At 48.6% G+C, this 26989-nt stretch overlaps 2 protein-coding genes and 1 long non-coding RNA gene across 3 annotated transcripts in view; all 3 read right to left on the bottom strand.

The window, feature by feature from the left end:
- SLC6A3 (solute carrier family 6 member 3) overlaps positions 1-10662 on the bottom strand; it is a 30909-nt gene extending 20247 nt beyond the window's left edge. Inside the window, exons 1-3 of the mRNA XM_090278925.1 lie at positions 10294-10662; positions 8782-8913; positions 4791-5022 (exon numbers count right to left, since the gene is read on the bottom strand). Coding sequence (XP_090135051.1) covers positions 4791-5022; positions 8782-8913; positions 10294-10639 — 710 coding nt within the window. The 5' untranslated portion in view covers positions 10640-10662. The remainder of the gene's footprint in view (positions 1-4790; positions 5023-8781; positions 8914-10293) is intronic.
- Positions 10663-21300: 10638 nt separating this feature from the next.
- LOC150008352 (uncharacterized) lies at positions 21301-23975 on the bottom strand. The gene is made up of 2 exons (XR_016511112.1): positions 21973-23975; positions 21301-21542 (listed from the first exon to the last, which is right to left on the bottom strand). It is a non-coding gene; the product is annotated as an uncharacterized LOC150008352 (long non-coding RNA).
- Positions 23976-24089: 114 nt separating this feature from the next.
- Positions 24090-26989, bottom strand: part of LPCAT1 (lysophosphatidylcholine acyltransferase 1) — a 42903-nt gene continuing 40003 nt past the window's right edge. The window contains exons 12-14 of the mRNA XM_090276248.1: positions 26287-26385; positions 25891-26032; positions 24090-24497 (exon numbers count right to left, since the gene is read on the bottom strand). Of these exons, the coding sequence (XP_090132374.1) occupies positions 24313-24497; positions 25891-26032; positions 26287-26385 (426 nt within the window). The 3' untranslated portion in view covers positions 24090-24312. The remainder of the gene's footprint in view (positions 24498-25890; positions 26033-26286; positions 26386-26989) is intronic.

The following is a 26989-nucleotide window of genomic DNA, read 5'->3' as shown; positions in this document are numbered from 1 at the left end:
ATGAGGTCCCTAGAGTTGTTGAATGCAGAGACAGATGAAGGGTGCCAGGGGTTGGGAAGGGAATAGGGAGTTAGTGTGTAACGGGGTTAGAGGTTCAGTTTGGGAGGATGAAAATATTCTGGAGACATATAGTGGTGTTGGCTGTACAACAATGTGAAATTACTTACTGCCACAAATGAAGCAAGATCTGATAGAACTGTAAAGAGAAACAGCCATATCTACAATTATGGTTGAGATTCAACCCCCCTTTCTCAGTAATGATAGAACAAGTAGACAGAGAATCAGTAAGGATACCTGTACCACACAAGGAGCTAACAAGACCTGGCTGATACACAACAATCGACCCACAAGAGCAGGACACACATTCATTAAAAAAAAAAAAAGATTTTATTTATTTATTTTTAGAGAGCAGGGAAGGGAGGGAGAAAGAGAGGGAGAGTAATATCCATGTGAGGGAGAAACATTGATAGGTTGCCTCTCATATGTGCCTGAACCTACTCCCAGGCATGAACCCTGACTGGGAATCAATCTGGTGACCTTACAGTTTGTGGGATGATGCACAAGCAACTAAGCCATACCAGTCAGGGAAGGACACACATTATTTTTAGGTACCCATGAAACACAGCAGTATCAACCATATACTAAGCCATAAAACAGTTCACTGTATATTTTGAAATAATGAGGTTTTAAAAATATGTTATCTCACCTAATCAGAATTAAATCAGAAGTCAATAACAGAAACATATCTAGAAAATCTCCAAAGGTTTCAAAATTAAACAACAAACCTCCAAAAATATCTCATGAATCAAAGGAGAAATCACAAGGCAGATCAGAAAACACTTTAAATTGAATAAAAATAAAAATACAACATATGAAACTTTGCAGGAGGCAGCTAAAGCAGTCTCTTAGGGGAAAATTCGTAGCTTTAGATTTGTAGCTTTCTAATTTATGTTAGAAAGTGCATGAAGATGGTATTGATGAGTGTTTATGGGACTGAGGGACATTTTAAATTGGTGGGCATTGCATGGGCCTATTTGGGGGCTTCCAGAGCACATATGCCCTCTCCTGGCTCAGATTTCATATCTGTCAAGTGTGTTCATTGCATCGTTTCATGACTCTGGAGCCACAGTCAGAAACTTCTGGTTTATGCTCTGAGTCTATAGCATTTTCTCATGCACCCCCACTAGGGACTGCAGATGGGGGTTACAGCAAGCACAGGGACTAATGAGGAAAGAGGTTCTGGGTGAGAAATGGGGATTCCAAAGAGTGAGAAAACTGGGAGTGAATACTAAAGGGGGTCTTTCTCTCAGGCAAGAGGAATGAAAATAAAGAAAACTCCATGGGCTAGCGATTTTTCTTCATCTAGTCTCCAGGCTACATCAGAGAAGGAAAACTCTGACTCCAAAAAACCTCCGCTGCCTTGCGGCATACCTCTTCAGGGGAAAGGCTAAGGGAGTAAACCCTGACAGAAAATCCGGAGCCGGAGTCCCTAAGGCGGTTTGATGTTGTAGTCAACACCGGCAACTCCTGCGGCGCACCTGAACCCAAGCTGTATCGACTCAGTCTTTCCCTTGGACCCTTCAGCTGCGAAGAGAGGGGGGGTCTGCTGCATGGGCAACAGCAGACCCTCCATATCACCCTGCCCAGGCTCTGTAGCTTCAGCGTCATCGCAAGATGTCGATTCAACACGGGAGGAGACAGATACCATGTCACTCCCGAGTCGGACTGCACAGCCATTCTCGGCGGTGCAGATAGACTCTTAAGAAGCTACACCATCGTCTCTCGAGACGGACGGCTGCCGACGACGAGTCTCCAGGCTGAGCCGTCACATTGGTGGAGTCATCCCCACCGTGGCTGCTTCCTTTCATTTGTTTGCAGAGTCTTCCTGAACCTCTGGGAGCTGGGGACACATCAACTCCTGCAGGACTCTCTCATTTGCTGGGGAGAGTTCTGCACACACAGTCTGTGGAGCATGGAAAAGCCACTCTGAGCCTGCACAGCTCAGCCCAGGAAGGTGTGAGCACTTCCCATTGACCAGTGATTGGCTATCTCGCCAAGCCTGACAGTTACTCTCTGAGGACCTGGAGTTAAAATGCATGGTGAAGGCCTTTCAGATCTACCCCGCTAACATTTCAGTTGTCAAATGCATGGTAGTTGGTAAGTTTACTTATTGTACAGGGGACTAGAGTCCCATGATGGCCAGTGGCAGAGCTACATGTGCCCACGTTGTAGGACTTAGAGCTTTACTATTTTATGATTAGAGTTATCTTGGCCTTCATGGCATTTCATGGTGAGCTCCCTAATTACATGTGCCTGCAGGAACATGCAGTCCTTTTCACAATGACCCGCTTTATAAAGTGGGTTTCAATTCCAGAAAACACCCTGACCTGCAGGCCACATGATCACAAGGAACTGACCCAGGGAAGTACAGTCACCACTCCAAGTAAAATCATATGCAAAGTGCTTGGGGAGGAGCACCAGGGTCTCAGTGTCATCATTAATCCATGACTTTCTTGTAAACCTTCTTCAAATGCCCCACTTTTGTCCCCTCATCACCTCCAGCAGTGGTACAGCATCTGCTCATGCTAACTTGCCTTTCATGAAGTGGGGACCTGGGCACCTTCTGTCTCCGTATGTCTCTCTCCCAGACTGGAGATTTTCACTTGCAATTAATTAATTAATTAATTTTTAATGGAATCATTGAGATGATATTGGTTAATAAAATTATATAGGTTTCAGGTGTACAGTTCTATAATACATCATCTGGATATTGTATTATGTGTTCACCAACCAAAGTCAAGTTTCCTTCTGTCACCATTTATCCTCCCTTTACTTTCTATTACCTTTCCCACCCCCCTTTCCCTCTGTGTAATCACCATACTGTTCTCTATGATGTTCTTTTTACTTTTTTTTTGCTTAATCCTTTCACCTTTTCTACCCAGTCCTCCTACCCCCAGGCTGTAGATTTTCAAATAGAAATCACCAGTCTGATTTTTAAAAATCATGTATCACATATATTTTTTCCCTCTGGCATTCTTAGCCATAAATCACTAGAGTAACCAGTTTTTTCCCCTCTAATTTTCTTATCTGAAAATCACTTGGATAAGGGAACTCTTTCCACACCTGCCAAACAAAAGATAAGCAGTTTCAAAACGGTGTCACTTGGCACCTTTGGACATCTCTGGAAGCCTTCCAGATGTTCTAAGTTGAACTGAAATCCATGTTGAATTTGTAAAAGACGTGCTAGCTTGACTACCAAGCCACCATTTTGTTGGCAAAATGATAAATGGAACCTATCTTCAGCACGAGCTGTCTTTGAACGTCCTTGCCTGTGGTAGCACTTGACTACCAGGTGCTTGCCGCAGCTACCTCTGCATGGGTACTTTGTGTGCAGAGGTCCCCACCCCTTCTCTCTATTACACACTAATCCCAAGAGTGGGGCCACATGGGCAAGAGCACACTCTCCTCTGACCTTGGCTACTTAATGAGGCACTATGACGTTTGGGAAACGTAGTAATAAACAGGGCAGTGGCAGTGGCAAGCACTGCTTTTTTTCCCCCTAAGGACAGCAAAATCACTTTGTTGAATGCTCTGTTTTTCTATATTTGGACAATTCTATCATTTCTTGGTTGCTTGTCACACTGAGTCCTATGAACATACTCAGGTAACCCTGCCTGTGTCTCCATTTCTCCAGGATATGCCCATCCCATGTCTTCCAGACAAATCGAATGGGACAGATTCCAGGCAGACTCTGAAACCAGTTCACCCCTCTTGTGACCTCCATGTAGAGAAAGCCCTCAACCTCCCAGGCTTGGAGTCACTCTCCTCCTGGATAGGAGAGCTCTTGGCAGGTTCCTCTCTTTCCCATCATGGGAGTTCTCTCCCTGTCTTCCTCAGACACTTTTCACTCTGTCAAATCCCAAACAACCCGAAAGGGTGTCTCCCTAAAAGCAATCCATCATACAACCCCCATGCCCAAACCACAATCTTCCTACTGATGCTCCAAGAAAACACTCGATCCTTCTAGCAATCCCTGCAGACCTTCCATACCCTGCCTTATGCCATGAAGAAGGAGGGGAAGCCAAGAACTGGCTCAATGCCAGAAAGGATTTGTAGAATACATTTGAGAAGAGGGATGGGCCTGCAGGTGGCAGAGGACATTCAGTGTGCAAGGCTGAGGGCCAGGCTTGGCAAGGGGAGGCAAGGAGTGGGATACCTGGAGGGCCACTACATATGGGGATTGAGGAGAGACCATTGAAAAAACTAGCATTATAAGAAGAAAAGAGCATCTTGTGAGAAGCACACAGTCAGTGTACCTGCAGACCAGATCTGTTTAGTGATTCTGCAGTTGAGCCTGCCCAGGAAGGCATCGGGACCTGGCCTACATGTGGAGGAAGGGCAGGTGAATGAGAACTTAGAGCTCAGCCCAATCTAGAGGTCACACTGCAGCCTCCAGGGCCCAAACCCCAGTGCCTTTCATCCACACAGTGTGTGGTACCTCTGGCCAGCCTCCTCCCACCCCAAACAGGAAGCAGGGCAGAGTAGCCATGGGCCTACTCAGCCTTCCTTCCCTGCTGAGGACTCACGCTGGCATTGCCCCACAAGAACCCAAGGGAACAGAACATGGGCACAGGACAGGGACAGGGTCCTCTCCACCCTTTTGAGGCAGCACAGGCAGGTGGCTGACCCCTGGGCTACCATAGCGTGCTCAGCTCTGTGTCCTTCCCTTCCCAAGGCAGACACAGAAAGTGAAGAGTCATTGAACCCTGAGGAGCACAAGCCCCACTTACTCAAAGTACTCGGCAGCAGGCGTGGTCCTGAAGCTCTCGTTGAGGCCCAAGCCATCACTGGCATTGCCGGAGTGGGCATCTGTGCAGTTGGGGCTGTTCCACGTGTTGTTGCAGTGCGTCCAGGGCAGCTCCATGGTGAAGGAGGAAAAGAAGTAATGCAGCGCCCAGGCAATTATGACGTTGTAGAAGAAGCCAACGTAGAGCGAGATCAGGATGACTGTGAAGCCCACACCTAGGGTGGTGAGAGCACAGAGCCACCATCAACAGAACGCCCCCTCCCAGCTTCCCTTACAGGAGACATGGCCACCCTGTGCCAGCTGTTTGCCACCATTCTAATACCTGGCAACTTCTTTAAATACACAGGGGAAGAGAAGTGAAAAGGCAGATGCCAGATTTCATGCTATGATTACAGAGAGGGGCGTCCCCCTTCCAAAGTCATCTATGGCCATCTCTGTCCACTCAGAGACATTCAGAATATCTCTGAGGGACATTCAAGACCTGAAAGGCCATCCAGGATCATTGGAAGGTATCCTAGACCACCCTATTATGGCCAATGGTTAAGCAGAGTCACCCAGGAACATGTAGGATCATCTAGGGCCACCATGGTGGAACCAGGTCACTCACAGCAATACAGGATAACTAAGGGCCCTCCACAGCTACCCACTGCCACTCACAGCTACTCAAACAAGACAATCCAGGCTCACTTAAGGTCATCTAGAGCCACTCTGGGTCACCCTGGGCAATCATATACAGAGTTATCCAGCGCCACCAGGTCATGCAAAACCATCAGAATCATCCACTGTCATCACGGCCACCCAGGGTCACTTAGGGACACTCAGAGATACAAAATATCACCAAATGTCAACAAAGACCACTGCAAACCATTCAGGGTTACCCAGAAATATTCAGAGCCATCCATGACAATAGGGTTATCAAAGGCCATCCAGGGTTACCCAGGAATATTCAGTGATTCCCAGAGCCATCCAGGGACACCCAGAGCCATCCACAGTGATCAGTAGTCACTAAGGAACAATTAGGGTCCTCATGGCCACCCACAGCTACCCAGGCTTATATAGGACCACCAAGGACATCCAAGACCACCTAGGTCTACCAGGGCTAATTCAGGGCCATCCAGAGTCATACAGGGCTCTCCACAGCCATCCATGGCCATCTGTGCCCATCAGGGCCACCCAGAGACACCCGGCTCAATAGCTGACTTCCTGTGATTAGCAATTCTCTCAATCCCAGGTTATGAGGTATGTGACCAGGCTCTTGCTGAGATTCCGCCCACAGGGGCCACACGGTACTTCTTGTTGTTGCCTTACTCAGCCCCAGCTCAGCCTTCCACATGGATGAGTGTCCAAAACTAGTAAGCTGCCAGAATGTGACTGTGAGGCTGGGACTCAGAGTCAGCTACTGAGACGTCTGTTGACTTCTCCAGGTTCTGACGTGGCTGGGATGTGCCTAGAGCTTCTCTAGAATGGGGTGCTGACAGTCATAATTCCTGTATTGATTTCAATTCATTAGGCTTAAGTGGCACTTTAAAATCCTTGGAAAGCATTTGACATTTTATAAGCTGCAATATAACAAATCACTTCGGCAGCTTTGCTGGAGAAAACTCTGTGTGGCAGGAAACAGCTGGAAATCAGCTTTCACCTGCTGGCCTCCAGCCCTGTGGGGTCCCTGTCCTTTTCCTCTTCTGCAGTTCCTAACCCACCTGTGGGATGCGTAGGAAAGAGGAAGATTTACTTTGATTCAGTGTTAGACTCCTTGGTGGGAGGTTGGGGCACAGAGTTGTGTCATGTAAAAAACTTCTGGCAGACATACTTTGGACCTGAAGGATGTGCCTCTTGGAAATCCAGAAATGCAAACTGGTATCACCACATTCTGCGCCACAGCTGGAGGTAGCCTACCTCAACATTTCCCCAGATGGTCACTTGAAGGTAGATATGCTTAATTTCCGACTCGGTGCTTTACTGCTCTATAAATACTGACTCCAGCAAAAGCTCATTGTAGTGCATGACCATGTGAGATGTTGGCACTGCCCAGCAGAGCCTGGGAGAACACAATAAACTCATTCGTGTCTTGTCTGTTAGCTTGGGTTCACTGCCCTCGATGGCACCAACATTGTGCCAGTACATAGATGCTGAAATGTCCAAGTTGACACCTGCATCTGTCACTAATAGGTGTCCAGTTTCTTCAGGTACCTGCATATTTCTCCATTGGGGAATTAATGATGGTGCCAGAGGCGAGTATCAGGCAACTTATTTGAGCTTTGGCTTCTGTGTGCAAATTGCACAAAGGAACATGGAGCACCTGGCGCCTGAACCCAGAGATGTCTGAATCTCGCTCTGTAGTTCTACGTTAGGGTGGGCCCATGAATCATTTAGCCTCGGAAAAAACTGCTAACACCTTAAGACTCACCCAGCAGACCATGAAGCAGGAATAACACACAGTGCCTGGAGGAGATGTCACGCCCGGCCAGTCTCAGCATTTCCAATGTGTGAGAGTAAACCACACCCACCCACCCCCACGCCCCATGGAGACTGACCTCAGCAGCTGTGTGAAGAACTCACTCCTGAGGCCAGATCAGTTTCTGTCTGAGCACACATTCACTGACAAAACCCCATACAGCATCCTTGGAGACACCCTGAGGCTTCTGCTCTCCTCAAACACCAACTTTTCAAGAACTTCTGAAAAAACCCAAAGCCTGAGCTTTTAAGAGCTGTCTGCACCATGCACTTTCTCCAGTCTTATTGAGGAAATACTCCAAGTCCTCCTGAGCCATCACCTCCTGTTGGCCTAACGGGGGGTCAGACAGGTCTGGGATTGAAACTCACCCTGCCTCTAACAAGGTGAAAATGGCCAGTTACTCAAACCCTCTAATCTCAGTGCCTGCATCTCCAAGATGGAGACAAGACAGTATGCGCCCTCCTCAGGGCTCTCATGGGGATGGAGGGAGGTGATGATGGGAGGGTCAGTCACCCATACTCAGCACAAGGTGTGTTTGCTTCATGGTGTAGTGGCATCTCAGTAGCAGCCTGGAAGGCTCAGTGAATAACTAGACAGTTAGGCAGATTATAGATAAGTGATAGATAATAGGTAGTTCTGATAGATAGATGGATAGAGATAGGTAGGTAGATAGTTGAGCTGCTAAATTAGTAGTCAAGTAGGTTGAGGCATGAAGAAACAATTCTGTTCTTGTTTTAAGTAACCTGGGAACTTAAACCTTTGAACTTTCTAGTCCTCAATCAATGCCCGGATATACATCAAACCTCCTAATAACTCTGATTGCCCTCTGAAGGACTAGGGAAAGGTGTCTAGACCACCCAGCACTCAGTATCCAGACCATCGGTCACCTAGAGGATTACCATCTCAGACCACTCTAGAAACTAAGAATGTAGGACTGATTCGTCTCAAGAGTATACTTTTTACTATAACAACGCTTAGCTTTCCTTTCTTCTTCACAACACTCTGGGTATTGCCAGTTGTGTTTCTAATTTGTAAACCCTAAGACCCTTGAATAAACCTTTGTCATTTATTTCTAGCTAAAGCCTCCTGATTTTATTTATGTTCAGTTGATAGATAAATAGATAAAGAAAATGATAATAGGTAGGTAGGTAGGTAGATGATAGATATAGATAGATGGATGATACATGAATGATATATAGATGGACAGATAGGTAGATGATAGCTATATAGACAGATTGATGGATAGACACATAAATAAATAGATAAATGGATAAAATAACACCACTAATGAATTTAATTGCAGGTGGCTTCATCTGGAGAGAAGGAAATACACTCTCAAGTTCTCAGTCATTACAGATCTTTAGAGTAGGACCAAAATTCAAATGGTGTGTTCATGTGTGTAGATGCCTAGCAAAGCAGGATGGCATGCACATGACTTGGGTGGGCTTGCCTCAGAAGCTCTAGAACCACAGCCTTGGTCCGTGCCATGTGAGGCATGAGGAGATGTCCCTACCATTACCTTTGAGTATGGGACAGATCTTCCAGACACCAGCAGCGCCCTCCCTGTTGAACTGCCCGAGGGCCAGCTCCATGTAGAAAAGTGGCATCCCCGCAATGACCATGAAGAGCAGGTAGGGGACCAGAAAAGCACCTGTGGGACAAGACAATATGGTCACTGAAGGCCTCAAAGGCTCCGCTATCTCCACCAACCACATGAGTTTTGGCCCTAACCCCTATCCCTGTCCTCGTTTCTCCTGAAGCTCCCTGCCTGGCCACCTTCCAAAGGGCAGCCACGGGATGGGGTGGGTGAGTCTCCTCCCTTCATGCCTAGCCCCACTGTCATCAGTGCCCCAAACCCCTCTAAAGCTTTCAAAGCAAGCCCATTCCTCCTGAACCCCCAATGTCCCGGCCCCTGGTTATGGAATCAACCCCCAAGAGGACAGCAGATGAGGCCCAGTCTGCACTGAGGCTCCTTCTCTGCCTTTGCCTCCTCTTCTTCCTCTGTGGAATGTCTACCCCTCTTGAGTTGTGACTTTCCTGGGATCTGTGGGCCACCTCTGACCCTGTGTGGGTTCTGTCATCAACTCCAGCTCCCAGCATTTGTAACCTGCCTTGATCAGGGGCTGTGGTCCCTTGGGAGAAGTGCCTTGTTCCTCTTGGAGTTGCATCCTGTCCTGAGCACAAAGTTCGGGGCCCCATGGCTCTGCTCCCTAACGCTCTGCCTTGAGTGAGAGGTAGCTTTGCCATGGCTCTCTCCCTGGAATGGGAAGACCCTATGACTCTGCCTGTCCTTGGACAACTTACTGCACTGCTGAGGCCTCAGTCTTCTCCTCTCAGTCTGGGCAGTCATGCCAGCCTAGCAATGGGCATGCGGGAAGGCCCTCCCTGGGACTGTCTTCCCAGCCCTCCATCTATATGTTGTGGTATGGCTAGTGACTCAGGGAGGCTGTCAGGGAAATGGAGGCACCAGGACAGTGGGCATGAGCTCCAACTTAGCTGGATTCTCAACTTGAATTTTTGGGGTGATTTTCTACTTTATCTTAGTTTTCTGCCTTGAGTCCCAAGACAGTCACGGTTCTAGGACTGGCTGAGTTCAGGGAGTAGTAGGAGCATGGGGTAAGGGAAGGGCATATTTACAGGGCATCTTCCACTACTCTCAGTTCAATAGCCTTATTTGTAAAAATTGCTTTAAGTCAGTCAAAGACGCCGCCCTGTGGGCCTTTTCTTTCTGAAGTGAAAAACACTTCTGGAAACAGAAGACAGAGTCATGGTGCCTCCAACTGCTAACTTCTGCTTCCTGCCCTCCTGGCCTCGATGTCCTCAACTGTGAAGTCCTGGCACAGGGTGAGATTGATCTGAACTCTTACTTCTGTGGTTCTGTGACATACACATGGGGAATCTGTGCCTGGCTAATGCTAAGTTACAAAACAGTGTCATGTTGCCCGAGAATGCCTGTTTCTCAAAAGCCCTGCTTGCACTGTCCTCCCGCTAGCCCAGCAGGAGTGCATAGGGAGGACAGGCAGGGACTCACCCCCGCCATTTTTGTAGCACAGGTAAGGAAACCTCCAGACATTGGCCAGGTCCACAGCGAAGCCAATCACTGAGAGGAGGAAGTCTATCTTCTTGCCCCACGTCTCCCGTTCCTGGCTCTCCAAGGGGCTCTGTGGGGAGCTGACAAGGGTGGAGTTTGTGAGCTGCACCCCATTCTGCTCCTTGACCAGGACAAGTTCCACTGCCTTTGGACACACAGCATTGGGCTCCTTAGCTGGGGCCACCATGGAAGGCATCAGTCCCCCTGGGCATTTGCTTCTACTCATGGGCAGACTGGATGGAATCTGGAATTCTGTACTTCTTCCCTCTTGGTCTTCAGCCAGCATGAAAAATAAACACACACAGGAATGCAGTGAGTTAGTAGCCAGAACTATGGCTGCACCCAGTGGCGAGAGCAGAGATCCAGGGCATTTATATTCGTTTCTTTGGGGCAGAACAAATACATTCCAAGCAGCTAAGATGACATGGCCAGGACTGAGGATGACAGATGAGTTATTTCTCCTGGGGGCTGTGGGAGACAAGCTGTGGAAACCTCGGGACAGACATCCACTTTGCCCCTTTCCCCTGGCTCTCCTCTGTAGTCCAGTGAAAGTGCAGTGCTGGTGTAATCTCTAATTTTGCTTTTAACAATAGTGCAAACAGTTACCTCTGCCATACTGCACACTGCAGGGAGTCATTTACTAACTTCAAATAGCACTCAATAGTAAGTCTTTACAAGAGTGCACACCTATTTGTTCCATTATAACCAAAATCAGGCACAGCAATTAAAAGTTTAAATAACAATTATAAGCTTCTTCAAGGAATGCATACATGATCCATGTACAACTGTGGCCTGGTGGCTCACCAGCTTCACCTGGAAGAGTTGGCAGAGATGACAGCATTGTGTTAGGATTTACCCGAGGGACCACAAGCTCCTGTACTTAACAAGTTTACCAGGGAGCTCATTTTAAACCCTGGGCTATGTCATCAGGGGGAACAGAAGAAATTCCACAGTAACAGCCATGAGCAAGCCGGGCCCTCGGGACCAAGAGCAGTTTCAAATTTGACTTCTGGCATTTGATCCTACAGCATTGTTTCAACAGTTCACACATTGGTAGGTGCACATATACTCACACACACATGCTCATACACACACACTCACACTAACACACACACACATGCACAGGTTGAAGCAGAAGCCCAACAGGATGGCAACTTAATGGGGGAACTTTCCACTGCATCCAAGTTGGAACAAAAACTCACAACTTGTTATTTTATGCACCACTTCTCCCTGGTCCCTTCACCTCTGATGACCCAACAGCACATTCCTGACATGTATGAAAAACAAGCCAAGGGGGCTGCATACTCTGGGGAACAGGCAAGAGTGGTCTGGCATGGGTGCAGTTAGAGGGGGTGGAGATGTAGAGGCAGCAAATTCCAGCTTTTTTGCTCTGACACGGGTCCTTGCAGTCTATCTGGCTACCTGCCAGGGAAGCCCACTGCCCAGCGTTTGGGGTGAGTTGACATACTCCTGGAGCAGTGGCCTCTGAGGCCAGGTTTGGGTAAAGAAAGCAAACACAGCTGGCTCATAAGCTGTGGTTTGCTTCTCTGTCCCTTTTGTCCCTGTAATCAGCCTGGAAGTACAGAGCCGGCAGCTCCTTGCCCCCCGCCCTCACCTTCAAAATCAAAGATAAAACCCTGCGCGATGGAGCACTGGCTAAGAAAATCACCCGGATCGGATCCAGGGGAATGAGTTGCAAACAGCGGTGCGCCCCAGGGTTGGAGCCGCCGGCAAGCCGGCCTTTCGCGCGATCCCTGGAGCCGGGCGCTGCAGCGGGACGAGGCGCTCCACCTGTAGGACGGGGCCTGGGGGCTACGGGGGCGGGGAGGGGGGGACGTGCATCAACCCCGCACCCCCCTCGTGCACACACCTCTCAGACACCGATCGCCTTAAGGTCTCCAATGGCACTGTCTGGGCGCGCCGTGAACCCAGGGCTATGAGCGACTTTTTGAGACGCTGTCGTCTGAGGGACGCAGCACCTCCTTACGGTGCCTGTACCGGCGCTGTGCCCGTCGGCTGCAGCCTTCGGGGTCCACGGAGCGAACGGTGACCCGAAGATGAGCGGGGACGCCTGTGCAAGAAGTCGCCCACGGAATGCCCCGGCCTTACCTGCCTTCCCCGGCCTCGGCTCCGCTCTGGGGTCCTATGCCTAACGTCCTCGAGAGCTCAAGTTCGCTCCTGCTGCGGTGGGCGGTCTCGGCCTCCTGGCTCTTATCAAGTCGCCTGGCCCGCCCCGCCCCGGCGCCGTCGGGGGAGCAAGCCGGTCTAGCTAAGCTTCAGAGAAGCCCAGGGTGGGCGGGCCGCGCCCTGCACCCGCCCCCCGGGACCCAGACGGTGGGGAGAAGCTTGTGGCAAACAGTCCAGGGCCGGTAGAACACTCTGCCCCAGCTCTTGCGCGTCCCGGAGCCTCCGATGCTTGGGATCGGGAACACCTGTGGGTCTAAGGCGTGGCAGAATCGGGATGGGCTGTTTCCCTGCAGGACCAGTATAGGTCTCACTCCCACCCTCGCCTGCACTCCTCTGGGGCTGCCCCGCGTACTGGCGCCCCGCCTCCCACCCAGGGCCGCTCACGCAGCGCCTCGGAGGGGGTGGCACACGCCCGCGGGAGGGAGCAGGGAACCCGCCGGTCCCAGCCCGGCCAAGACTGTGTCCTGCCTCTTCCACCCGCCAACTCCGCAGGGGCTTCGAGACCCTCACCCTAATAGTACACCAACCCTTCTCCCCAACCGCCCAGCTCCACGAACTCCTCCTGTGCGGCCGCACCTCCCGAGGTCTGGCGCCCTGGGCACCTCTCCCACCAAGTCTCATGCAGGTGGTATCTGAGCTGTGTCCCCAGCCCGGCCATGGCGACCTCTGCCCTGCCCTGACCCGCGGCTGAACTCCTTGGTCTCCTGGCCCGAGGTACCGGATAGTCAGTCACCCAGGTCAGGCAGCGAAGATGCAGGTCTTTCTGTGGCCCGCACTGTCCTGGAGTCGTCTTGGCGGTTTCCAGCATGCAACGCTTCAGTTGGCTCCAAGGAGCTAGAATTAAGCTACCATAGCAAACCGATTTCCTCAGATAGCCTGGCGGTCAGGACCGGCTCCAGCTCTGGGGACCGAACAAAATCGGAATCTTCTCGACAAGATTTCACATCATGATGCAGAGGAATGGATACCTCAGGTCATAAGGGAGGGTCCAGGTCCCCCAGCTGAGGAATAGCTGCAAGGTGAGTGGTGGCTTCTGGCATCACGCTGGCTGAATGACCCAAATCCCAGGCATTAACCATCCTGGTGGTGTCCTTTGATTTTTTCCACTGTGCACTTGCTATGGTGGGATGTCCACAGAAGATCCAGGATCTCCACTCTATCTGGACTGCAAGTTGCTGCTCAGAAGTGACAGGGAAGCAGTGTCCTTTTGTTCCACCCTGTCATTCTCAGTAGCATTTCCCCTACTCGCTCCTGCTTCCTCTTGGAGACCAGCATCCCTACCTTACCCACAGCTTCCTGCCCACCTGGCTGGTGCCCAAAACAGGGCTGGTACCCAGCCACAGTGCCAAGAAACTGCCCTGCCAGGCTGATTGAAATCAAGCAGTAAGAACCCAGGACTTGGTGTATCGGTCTGCTCCAGCTGCTATGACAAAAATGCTACTGACAGGGTGACAAAAACAACAGACATTTCTTTGCCACAGGGGATTGGAAGTTCAAGATCAAGGCAGGGCATACTCTCTCTCTGGTGAGGACCCACTTCCTGGCTCACAGACATCTTCTCCCTGCTCTGACCTCCCATGGAGGAGGGCGAGGAGGCTCTTCAGGGCCTCTCTTAATAGGGCTACCAGTTTCATCATGGAGGGTTCTACCTTCATGACCCAATCACTTCCTGAAGGCCCACCTCCTAGCACCATTGCACTGGGTGTTAGGCTTCAACATATGGACTTGGGGGGACACACTGTAGTCCATAGCACTCAGGAAGGTGACAAGGGTGTCAGGAGATGGTGATGTGCCACCTTGACTATACTCACCCAGTGACCATCACCCAGGCTGTCTCTCCTCACACATGCTCAACAGCACATGCTTCCAGAAACAGGAGTAATTGGTGGAGGGGCTTTAATCAACAGTGTTGAGGAAATAATGGTCATCAAGGAAACGACTGCCCTTTAAATATGGGAACACCGTGCAGAACCCATGAGTTCAGATATGTATTAAAAACACACACACTGAACAAACAACATCAGGCAGGAATGCAAGCCCAGCAGAGGTGCAACAGAGCACAAGAAAAGAAGGAGCAGTGACTAGGACACATAGAGTGTGGTGTGTGATACAGATTGAGTGCACCATCACCAGCGTGCTGCTCCAAGACCTGCCAAGGAGTGACCACACTTGTCTAACCTGCACCCAGGCCAAGAAAGAGTACAGCCCTGCACCAGGACCCCTCCACCCATGCCACGCCCTTCACTTGTAACCACAGGAATTGATATATGATAAACCACCTGGGGAGGGGGTGCTCTTAGAGCAGAACAACCTGGGACCAGGGCTACAGCCTGGTCCATGGGTGACAGAGAGAAGGCAGAGCTGCAGATCTTGTGTGTCATCGTCCTCTGGACCTGCACAGTTAGAGTGTAGGACCGGTGTGGTTAAGAGCTGATTAATCCTGATTAAACAATGACCTTCAAATACTTGGAACTTTGCTCGAAGTTTATTATCCACATGACTGCTACTGTTCATGCATAGCACTAGCTGGATGCAGGTGGAGCACAAGCATCATCCTGTCATCCCTTAGGGCAGTCTCTCGCTGTCCGCTGTGGACCAGCTGTAGCTGCAGAGCATGTGGGAGGGGCTGTGAGAGAGGCCTTGGGATTTTAAGATGATTGGTTTTCTTGTCCCGCATGACCAAGTGCCAGGGATGGGCTCCAATAGACACAGAGCTATTCCCTCTCTCTTTTGTAGCCAGAAATCTGAGATGAAGGTGTGGGCAGGGCTGGTTACTTCTGAGGCCATGAGGGAGAATCTCTTCCAAGCCTTGTCCAGCTTCTGGTGTGCTGGCTGTCCTTAGTAGTCCTTGGCTTGTAGAAGAATCACCCATCTCTGCCTTCATGCTCACATGGTGTTGTGCATGTGTGTCTCCAAGTGTTCCCATCTCATTGAACCAGGGTCCACCCTGCTGCCCTCATTTTACCTCTGTAAAGATCTCTAAATAAGGCTACATTCTGAGGGCCCGAGCTTAGGACTTCAACATATGAATTTGCAGAGCACAATTCAACCCATTCCAAAGTGGGACCTTAACAGGCCTGGGCGAGACAGAGCAACTCAGAACATGGCAGTGCCCAACACCATTCTCTGCTGCTTGGCAGCCCCTCATCGGGAGGGAGGAGTGAGGTGAGGCAGAGGAAGGCCCTGAGTAGGAGGTCCTCTGGGAAGAAGAGCCACCAGCAAACCAGGCACACCTGCTGGTGCTCCTCTGTGAGCAAGGGGTCAATCACTGTCTTCAAGCCATAGGCTCTTTGGGGTCCAGTGCCACATCCCTGCACATCTTATGGCCGTCCCGACAGACTGGCTGTGCTCTACAACACTGCACGCCCTAAAGCATGGCAGCTGGAGGCCGGGAACTGCATTGCCCAAATGCCCTGGTCGGCTGGGCTCAGGTCAGGTTCTGCCAGGCCCAGGCACACCTGCTGAGTCTGAGGGGGAGAAGGCCTGGGCAGCAGGGGTGGGTTCCCTGCAGCTCCTCCATGCTGGATACTGCCACCCCTCCCACTTTTGCCCCACCAAACCACCCAGCAATGTTTAACCTAATTCTCTGCATGAAATCCCTGTTTATAATTTATACAGTGGCTGGCGATCCTTAGTCAGCTCAGGCTGCTGTAACAGAATGTCCCTGGCGGGGCAGCTCAAAAAACAGACCTGTATTTCTTTCAGTCTGGAGTCTGGAAGTCCAGGATCAGAGTGCTGGCATGGTGGGGAGAACCAGAAGGGAGGACCTTCAAGCTGTGTCCTCATGTGGGGAGAGGAGAGGGAACCAGCACACCCTCTGATCTCTCACTATAAGGGCACATGGTCACCCAGTCTCATGACCTCATCTAAACAGAGTCACCTCCCCAAATCCCATCTCCTGATACAACCCCCAACCCCCTCTGTGGAGTTAGGGCTTCAACATGGGAAACTGGAAGGAGCACAAACACTCAGTGCATAGCAGTCCCAGACCATAGTGTTTCTTTCTTTAAAAAAAAAAATCATTTTGCTATTGATATTCTATTACAGTTGTCCCAGTTTTTCCCCCCTTTGCCCTCCTCCGCCCATTCTACCTTCTGCTCCCAGTCAGTTCCCACACTGTAGTCCGTGTCCATGGGTCATTCACACATGTTTTTTGACTAATCCCTTCCCCTTCTTTCCACCATTATCCCCCTCCCCACTCCCCTCTGGTCACTGTCAGTCTGTTCCATGTTTCCATGCCTCTGGTTCTAGTTTATTTTATTTTGTTCATTAGATTCCTTTTATAGGTAAGATCATATGGTATTTTTCTTTCACCAACTGGCTTATTTCACTTGGCATAATATTCTCCAGTTCCATTGCAAAAGGTAGGAGTTCCTTCTTTCCTTCTGCTGTGTAGTATTTCATTGTGTTAATGTACCACAGTTTTTTGACCCACTCATTTACTGATGGGCACTTAGGCTGTTTCCAGCACTTGGCTATTGTATGTAGTGCTGCTATGAACACAGTGCAACCACTATAAAAAACAGTATGGAATTTCCTCAAAAAAAGGGAACTGCTTTTTGACCCAGCAATTCCACTGCTGGGAATATACCCTAAGAATTCTGATTCACCAGTTCAAAAGAATTTATGCACCTCTATGTTCATAGAAGCATACCGTTTCTATTATTCAAATTGAGCTACAGTATCCTAGGATTTCACTCCCTTGCTTGGAATTTTTTTGTTTTCCTTTGAGTTAATAGTTGCCTATTTTTCCATTGGATAATTTTCTATGTTCCAGTCATTAACCCATCTCCAGATTCTCCAACAGAAGTATACATTTCCTCTAGCTGTACTGCAACCCAGGTGGCACTTTGTGTGCTTTTATTGTTGTTGTTATTTGAGCCTCTGCCTCCTCCCTCCAACTTGAACCGCTCATCCTCCAGACTTGCTGCCCAGATGGTGTCCCTGTGTCTCCCATCACTGAACCTCAAGGACTTGCTCAAATGCTTTCCTTTGTCATAGTGGCTGCATTATATTTTGTAATCTTGGCAGCACCACCACTCGCTTCTCAGATCTCTGCACCATGAGGGAGAGGCCAGGGGTTCTGTCTCCCAGGACCCCTTTCCCTGTGTGGTTCTCTATTAGGGTTTGTCCAAGACAGACAGTCACATGCGATTACGAAGGTGAAAGGGAAGGGGAAACCATTATTCTAGGGTTTCCTAGTCAGGTGTGTTGGTGTCTGAAGTTTCTAGCAGCCCTCTGGTGAGCTCTGCAGACCCACCTCCTTTGCCTGAGACGCTTGCAGGGCAGCTCTCAGCCTCAGCAGTAAATCAGCACAACCTCCAATCTATGCCACCGCTGATGCAATCAACACTGCCCCCCACCTTGTTTGGAAAGACTAGAAAAGAGAAAGTTTCCTTTCACATGACAGGGACAGCATCACACCTTTGCCATCAATAACCTGCTGCCATTTCTGGTCACAGAGACCTTTATCATCCTGCCACTCCATAGATCACATTGGCCCACTACATCAATATCATGCTGAACCAAGCTGGTGAGCAAGAAGTACAAAATATCAAGACTGCGAGGTTCCCCATCCTGCAGCTTCTTTGGTGTGGATGAAAGAACTGACTCAGAAACTAATTGTCTGAGGAGAGAGGTGGGTGAGTGCCTCTCACAAGAGATCACCAATCACTCCTTTCTCAGGCTTTTTACTGAGTTTGCTACATGCAGAAATGCATGGGGTAAGCATGCAGACCCCCACCGAATGGTTGAGAGAAAGAACAAATGGAAGCAAAAATCAGCATAGGGAGATAGGTAGCAAGACTGTGAGGCACCAAGGCATATCATAGAACTCCAGATGCCTCTTTTTCCTTAAACATCTTGTTTCTACATCCTACTTATAAGAATTTGGGGCTATACAGAGCAAGCAGGCTTCATCCGCTTCAAAGAGTACATTGCATTCCCATTCTACTTCTAAAATCCCCCTGGAGTGTGGGACTGGCACCATGGTATGTGAGGCATGTTCTGCCAGCCGCTTGTCTTATAGGTCCATATTTCAGGTCCACGCTCCGCTCAGCGGCTACAGCCTTTTATATCATACACACCAATCTCCCACACAAGATCATTGGTAAGACACATGTGTGTGAAAGATTGAAAAAAGGGGAGATAAAAATTCCTAGGCTCACCATTGTGGTGAGGTTTCGATGGGTCCATTGGTCTGTGACTGGTTGAGATACTAGTTCATATGGAAGGCAAGATGCTGCATCTGATGATCCCACTCCCAAGGATGTTTTTTCACATGCATTTGTAAAGAATGTGTGTTCTGCTATTTTGGGGTGAACAATTATATGAGTCAAATTTTGTCTTGTATCCTTACAAAGTTTTCACACTTGTTCTTAGTTATTGGGAGAGAGGTGTTGGTATCTCCCAGTATATGTGTGACTGGTTTTCCTTGTGGTTCTATTCTTTCTACTTTGTCCTTTTGAAGCTCTGTTGCCAGGGGCACATGCAGTTAGGACTGTATATCTTCTTGGGGACCTGAGTCCTTATCATGAAGTTACCTTGTTTAGACCTGTTCATAACCTCTTCTCTAAAGTTGACAGGTATTAAAACAGCCATTGCATGTTTCCTTTATCAGAATCAGCACCCATTCTTTTTCCTTTTTCCTGATGCATGTCTTCATATGCAAATTGTGTTTCTTATATGCATCATATAGTTGGGTCTTGCTTTATATCCAAGACAACAGTTTCTGCTGTTTGTTGGTTGGTATTTAGACCATTTACATTTAATGTGATATTGATGTGGGTGCATTTAAATCTACCATCCACTATCTGTTTTCTATTTTTCCAATGTGTTCTTTGTTCCTTTTTTGTCTTTTTCTACTGTCTTTTGGGTTGTTTTAAAAATTCTATTTCCCCCCCCTTTTGTGGGATTATTAGCCAAATCTCTTTGTTGTGTTATTTTAGTGGTTGCTTTTGTGCTGTAGTATGCACCTTCCCTCTGTCCTGGTCCGCATTCAGGACATCACACTGCTGTACAGGCACTGTTGGCACTTTACCCAGGACTCCCACTTACCCCTCCTGGCCTCTGGGCTATTGTTAAACATTTTACTTCTATGTGCTACAAACCCAAGAAGGCATTATCAACTTTGACTCACATATTTAATCTTCTATTAAAGAGATTTAAACAATCAGAAAAAGTGCTTATGTTTGCCTGTATGATTACCATTTCTGGTCCTCCCCATTCCTTGTGTAGATCCAGATTTCAAAGCACTACCATCTTCCCTCTGCTTTAAGGACTTATTTCAACATTCCTTGTAGTGAAGGTCTGCTGGTGATTAATGCTCTCTGCTTTTCTATGTCCAAAATGCCTTATTTCTGGTTGGAAAGGTATCTTTGCTGAATAAAGAATTCTACGTTGGCAGTTGTCTTTCTCTTTTTCTGTTTTGTAGACATTGCTCCACTGTCTTCCAGATGGTCTTATTTCTAACAAGAAACCTGCTTTCCTGCGTATTTTTGTTCCTCATATGAAGTGTATCCTTTTTTTCCTGGCTGATTTCCTCTTTATCATTTGTTAAAGCATTGATTACAACGTGCCTGGTGTGGTTTCCATCATGGTTCCTGTGCTTGGAGTTCACTGAGCTCCTTGGATCTGTGGGCTCACGATTTATAACATGTTTGCAAAAGTGCTTCTCTCAATATTTTTTGTTTTCCCTTTCTTTGAGGAAAGTTCCATGATTCACTGATGCTCAGTTCAAATTTTTGTCTTCTTTAGTTTGTTCTCAATAGTTTGCACTGCTGTATTGTCTGTGGTGGCAAATCCACTCCTACCCTTAACCTATATATTTTGCATTTCCAACATTGTAGTTTTCATGCTGGAATTTCAAACACTGTAGTTTTCATGCTAGACTTCATATTTATCTTATAAAAGATCTCTCATGTCTCTACTTTACATGTTCAACCTTTTCTCCCGCTGGCCTTCTGAACAAGGTAATGCAGTTATATTGTATGAAAATGAACCTCATCTACTAATTTTATTACCTGAGTCATTTCTGGGTCTGTTTTTATTAATTATAGATCATCTATTTTTGTTTTGCATTGAGATGATTTTTGATTAGATGCCAGACATTATAACTTCAATTTTGTGGGGTGCAGGATAATTTTGCATTCCTAGGAATATTCTGGAACTTTTGGGGGGGGGGGGGCTGCAGGTAAGCCATTCTTTCAGCTCTTACTTTTAAGCTTTCTTTTTTATTTTTTAAAGATTTATTTTTAGAGGGAAGGGAGGGAGAGAGGGAGAGAAACATCAATGTGTGGTTGCCTCTTGCACACCCCCAACTAGGAACCTGGCTGGCAACCCTGGTATGTGCCTTGATGGGAACTGAACCAGCAACCTTTTGGTTTGCAGGCCAGCGCTGAATCCATGGAGCCACACCAGCCAGGTCGCTTTTAATTGTTGTTTGGCTGTACCAGTACAGTGTTTGTCTACTTCCTCACTACAGAGAAGAAAAACCCATTTGAGTTTTTTTACCAGGAGGGAGTGTGGATCCAGTCTGTTTCTTCATTTTCTTTCGCTTTTATTCCATTTAAAAGAATTAATCAGAACCTAAGCAGCTCCTGACAATATTATATGGCAAAGATCAGTGCCATTGCCAGTACTTATGTGTGTGCCATCCTCCTTGGCAGATGTCTAGGGGGAGGGCTGTGCAGCTCAGTTCTGCCCCTGGAATATGGGCAGAATCCATTAATTAGCTTCATTTTCATGAGGGAACATACTCTGTATGATTTAAGTATTTTGAAGTTTATTGAGATTTTGAACAGACACCTGTGTCCATCTTTGGATGTAAAATGTCCAGATCCTGCCTTTGCTTTATCCCTTTCCTTTACTTAAAAAATTAAATGTAACCAAAAAGGCAATACACATTAAAAAGGGCTGAAAGCACAAAGAAATGACTTGCATGGATGATGTCACTGGGGTATGTGTCCTCCTCTGTCACCATGCCAGTGGGTCCCGATGTATTTCTGTGAACAAACCACATCCCTAAGTATTGTCTGACCCTTGAGCCAGTGGCTACATAATAACCTCGATATTTTCATGTACAGTGTTCACGGTTGTAATACAGCAGTTTTATTTTTTTTTTGTTTAAAAGATCTTATTTACTTTTAGGGAGAGGAGGAGGAAGAGAGGGAGAATAACATCAATGTGTGATTGCCTCTCACATGCCCCCAGTCAAAGATCCAACCTGCAACTCAGGCATGTGTGCCCTGACTGGGAATCGAACCAGCAACCCTTTTGTTTGCAGGCTGGCACTCAATCCATGGAGCCAGCTGCACCAGCCAGGGCTCTATTTGCTTTATTTCTATTTCTAAATCCTTTACTGATTTAATAGGACTGCAAAGTGTATTTAAGGTGTGTGTGCTTAATATAGAGAAATTACAAAAATCAATTCACCAGGGAGGCAGCCACGCAAGTCTGAGTTCGGTGAAATGTCAGCCACTGTCCATATGATATTGAAATACTCCAGACCTTCCCTTTGCTGCTTCTACAGAATTTCAATTATTGTTTCCCAAGCATGGTAGAAGTGTCATCTTGACTGGTTCTCCCGTGACAGCTTAAGAAATGTTTGTGTGGTCTAATAAAAATAAAAAAAAGAAAAACACACGTAACAAAGAGCATCTTCAAGTACACAGGACTCTATGTTTTATTCATTCCATTGAAAACTCAAAGTTCTCCACACTGCATCCTTTCCAACAGGGCCCCTTAGGCAGCGGGGCCAGGGCTGCACTTGCCCCCTTTGCCCTTGTCTCACACTACAGGGATTAAGTTCCGACACTATGTACACTCACAGTTCTGAATGCCGTTAAGTCACTACGACAGAGAAAGTGGATCAGGAGGTGCAAACATCCATTCAAAGTCTGCTTATCAGAGATTTTCTTCCTGAAAATGCACAGCAGCATTTCATTCAAAAAACCCTTCATCCACAGACATGAAGGAGGGAGACCACAAGTTCAGGCTCCTTCCCTTAGAATATCTTAGTTTATTCACCTCCTTCATTGGTCCTTGATAGGTTTTTCTCTTCTAAGAATAAATTTTTATCCATTTTGTGATTATAAAATCAATTACCGTTAGCTACTCAGGCTGCATCTGAGTTTCTGTTGTGTCTGACAAGCCAAGCGCCCTGGAATGGGCCTCAGTTTACCCCGTCCCAGTTTGCATCCTGGCTGGCAGTGAGCAGCTGGAACAAGGAGGAGGTGACAACTGAACTGGAGTTGAGGTTTCCTCATATCTAGCGGTAGAAATGCATGTCGTGCCTCAGGAAATTAGTAAACATTTTCCCTGTGCTTTTGGCCCTGGTGGTCACTTTCAAGCTCCTAATATAAAATTCACTTTAGAAATTAAAACAAACATTATTTTCCCCAAAGGAACCCAGAGGCTTTGCTTCGGGGCATAGATTGGAGTCTGCAGTTATGATTGTGCTTAAGGACAGGTTCCAACTGTGTCCTAAGGAAATGAGCCAAGGTGATTTCAGGGAGAGCAAAGGCAACACCATTGTGTCCCTTTCCTGTGCCAGGAAGCACTGCTCCTCACCTGACTCAGGGAGGGGACCTGAGTTCTCTGTCGGAACCGATGCCACCCTCGTCACTGTGACAGGAGGGATGTCTGCAAGAGGCTGTTACCTGCTCCTGCTACTCTCCACAGCTCATTTGTCTATAGGGGCGGCTCCATTATCCTACTCACGACAGAGTCGGAGCAAAAGGGACCCGCACGTCTGCCCCAGGGCTGCGGTCTGCTCGAGGTAAACAGCCCAACACACACAAATGAGCAGACACCAGTCCTTCCGTTCTGCTCAGCTCACACCACCCATGTTCAATGCTCCCATTGGAGGTGATGCTACAATGAAGTAGATGACATCATATGAAAACAGAAATACCAAGCTGGTAACATTTATAAAATAAGAGTGGGATTAAAGAGGATTAAGGATCGGAAATGGCAGTTCTGGGCTGGTGCTCATGGTGGCCCAAACAGGAGAGAAACTGACCTAGTAGAGGGGCCAGAGAAAAAGTGAAGTCAAAGACACAAACAGCCTCAGATTCTATCAAAAAAGGGCCTACAAATAAATATCCTCTGACCCTCAAAGAAGATGAAGTAGAAAAAAAATTTCTTTAAAAAAAAAAAGCTCTTTCCTGAAGTATCTAAATTAAGTTTATAAAATACTCACGAACTCCCACGAATATAGAAATGTTTAAAAACCAGATGGCGGGTCGGCCACGCTGTGACTCCAGAGGTCGGTGGAGGGTTTGTGCTGACATGAAACACGTGCCACGTGTCCCACTTTCCGATGCATGTGGAGGCTGCCCGCGGCATGTGCTGCCTCCAGCTGACCAAAGGGGCTGTGCAGAGTGAGATGGAAATCTATGACTGGGACACCTTGGTGAAAACAAGCCACGCCTGCTTTCCACCTAGCCCCTGAGGACCTGCCCAGCAGGGAGACCCCCAGAGCCAGCCGCGATGCTAAGGCATGCCCCACGTGGTCTCGCTGTGGGGAGACCAGGCGTCATGAGCATGAGGTTTTCCTTCCAGGCGCCCCCACAGGCGCCCACAGGCTGGTGCCTCACAGAGAAGCATAGTGAAAACAGCTCCAGTCTCTGGGACACGGGCCTGGGGACAGTGAACATGCAGCCTATGTGGAGAGTGGAACCCAGAGGTGGTCATGGCAGATGGGCTCACGGCCATGTGGAGGCGGGGTGGTGACCGCCTTGGAGCAGCCTCATCTCTCCAGCACCTTCTGTCCTAGTCCAGTTTCTTACGCACAGGCTTCTTCCCAGCATCCAAGTTCTCAGGGCTGAAGTCAGCACAGAAGCCGTTGGGGGTAGGGGCTGGGGGCATCTGTGCACAGCTCTCAAAAGGTAGCTGGTCAGGGTACAGATACTCCTCTGCAAAGTCAGGGTACATTTCTGCAAACCTGTTGAAGTTGGCTGGAAAGACAAGGACACCATGGTTACTGGGACCTTGGGGGCAGAGTTTGGAGCTCTTTCCTGGGCCTACGCGTGTGCCCACTACTCCCTCTGGCAGGGCTGGGGTCTACGTTGATGATCTTGGAGGTGAGGACAGGGATCTGCACTGCTTTTCTCTGCTGTGCACAAAATCACAGCAAAAGCAAAGGGGCAGCCACTATGTCCTCTCAGCTACTCCTGCTTTAGGGAAATTTAAGAAAATGGCATGATTCTGAATTCAGTGGGTACTCTGGCTACTCAGTGCATGTGAGGGAGGCGCTGCTCATCACAGGAGCTGGTTCAGGGACAGGAGTGGTGACTAATGCTCCATGAGGCGGGCACTACTGATGGACATGTTTGAGCACTGGGGAGACCAGGCATACATGGAGGGTCACCCTCTGAGTTGGTCACAGGGCCTGAGTGGCTTCATGCCTGTGCATCTCCTGGTGGCCCGGGGCCTCGGTTTTGGCATAGAAAGTGCCCCTAGGCTAGCATTCAGGCACCTTGAGAGCAGGTGATACTCAGAGGCCTGGGTGCAGGAGCCTGCAGGCTCCAGGGACACACATGTTGCCTCCTTGTGGGAAACTTGGAATGGCTTTTATTGGAAAAGTCTGCAGGCTCACTACAAACCTCATCAACAACCCCTAAACCCACTAGGAAGCACAACCTACTTTAACATAGATGCATGCCTGTGTGTGTGCACACATACACACAGAGGCAACCTCCCGAACTCCATACCCATGTCTGACATTTGGATGCAATTTTAAAACATGTCCAAACAAGACGTACACGCTGACCTTTCCTGAGCAAACGTCTGCTGTTTTTTAGCAAGAACACATGCTCCATTTGAAATGTGCATGCTGGCCAGTGGGTGGAGCAGGCTGCCTTCAGAGATCCTACTGCCCAGCAACCCGCCCCCCCGCCACTCAGCCCATAGGGGAGTTTCAGGTCCTGGTTCCTGAGGATCTGGGCCATCCTGCTTTGTGCGATCACCGATAATGAAGCCAAACCTTCCCAGAGAAGCTGCCCAGCAGTCAGTCCTCACAGGCAGGTGGGCTCACTCCTGCACAGGGACTCTGACTGTGGATGCCCTGCCCTGTCCTAGCACAGAGGGCCACAGCCCTCAGGATGGCATCTGTGCTGGGTCTGAGCTCTAGAGCTGAGCTTGGAATTTGGTTCTATTAATCGCCTGAAGAAATCAGATCCAAAAGCTCCCACTCATCCTGGCCAGGTTTCAGCAAGGACCTTCTTCCTGAGAATTTCTGTGTTGTGGGAGACACGTGGTGCCTGGAAAGCACAGGTAGGCAGGGGCTCCAGGTGTGTCCCCCACTTTCTGCACAAGTATGCCATCCTCCCTGCTCCCGGGGCCTCTTACCAAATGTGATCCTCCCCTTCTCCTCCTGGTCGATTGCCCGAAAGAGGTCGGTCACAGTGAGTTCTGCCACCCCTAAGGCTGTCTTGAGGATGCTGGATAGAGCATCCTCGTCTATGCTAGCATCCTCCTCAGACCCGTACATCTGCAAAGCAAGACCAGTGTTAGCCCAAGGTCTCCCTCTTCTGTCTTCAGGCCCTGCCAGCCCCACCTGCCTGGCCAGAGTGGCCTGTTTCTCCTCCCCTTGGTGTCCCAGCTCTCTAGTAGACTCTGATCCCACCAGGCAGCAGGGCCAGAACCAGCCTCACACCTTAGGGACTAGAAAGATGTGTCACAGGTCTGATGCAACCCATGTCTCAGTGTTCCCATAAATTAAACTCACACAATCCCTGCACTTGCCTTGAATGCCAGCTGCATGGTGTCCAGGGTCTGGGCTGGCCGGCAGACAACAGACAAGGCAACCACGTACTCCCGCGGGTCCATCTTGCCACCCCCGTTCTGTGAAAGAGACGCCCCCAGGGGCAGCTCAGCCACCTCCTATGGGAGAGCTGGGGTTCAACAGTGGCTGCTGGTGTTAACTAAAGGTTAGTGCCACAAAAACTTGAGATCATTTGTCTACATGAAGAACATTTGGAAGAACGCTTGTAACCACTAGTTTCTCCAAGGCAACTCCACTTTTTTAGGCCATTATAATTAATTTTCAGTACTTGAGGCTTGATGGCTGCTGCCTGCAGAAGCTTTCCTTTTACAGAAACAGACCTGCGAACAGCAAGGTTCACATTCGGGCTCTGAGAACCTCGCCTGCTGATAGCCACACGGTGAGCAAGCAAAATAAAGGGGAGTCCCGAGCTACATGTGGACACATGGCACTAGGCCAGCTGCAGGTACCAAGCAAGACCAAGTTCACACCAGGTCCCAAGCCTATGTGCACCTGGCTCTGGGAAGGTATTTAGTCTCAGGTCTGAGGCTCTCTGTGAAAAGGTGAATATTCCTACCTTGTAAGACCATTGTGCCCTTGAAATACTCAAAAATAAAAATGAACAAGCCACTCAGTGCAGCAAGATGTCTGGTGCTTGATGAAGGTTCACTAAAAACACATAAT

This window comes from Furipterus horrens, unplaced genomic scaffold (genome assembly GCF_987537825.1).
Source record: "Furipterus horrens unplaced genomic scaffold, mFurHor1.1.pri manual_scaffold_5, whole genome shotgun sequence".
Lineage (NCBI taxonomy): Eukaryota > Metazoa > Chordata > Mammalia > Chiroptera > Furipteridae > Furipterus > Furipterus horrens.
Note: the sequence above shows the minus strand (reverse complement) of the source record. Positions and strands in the feature narration are given on the sequence as shown.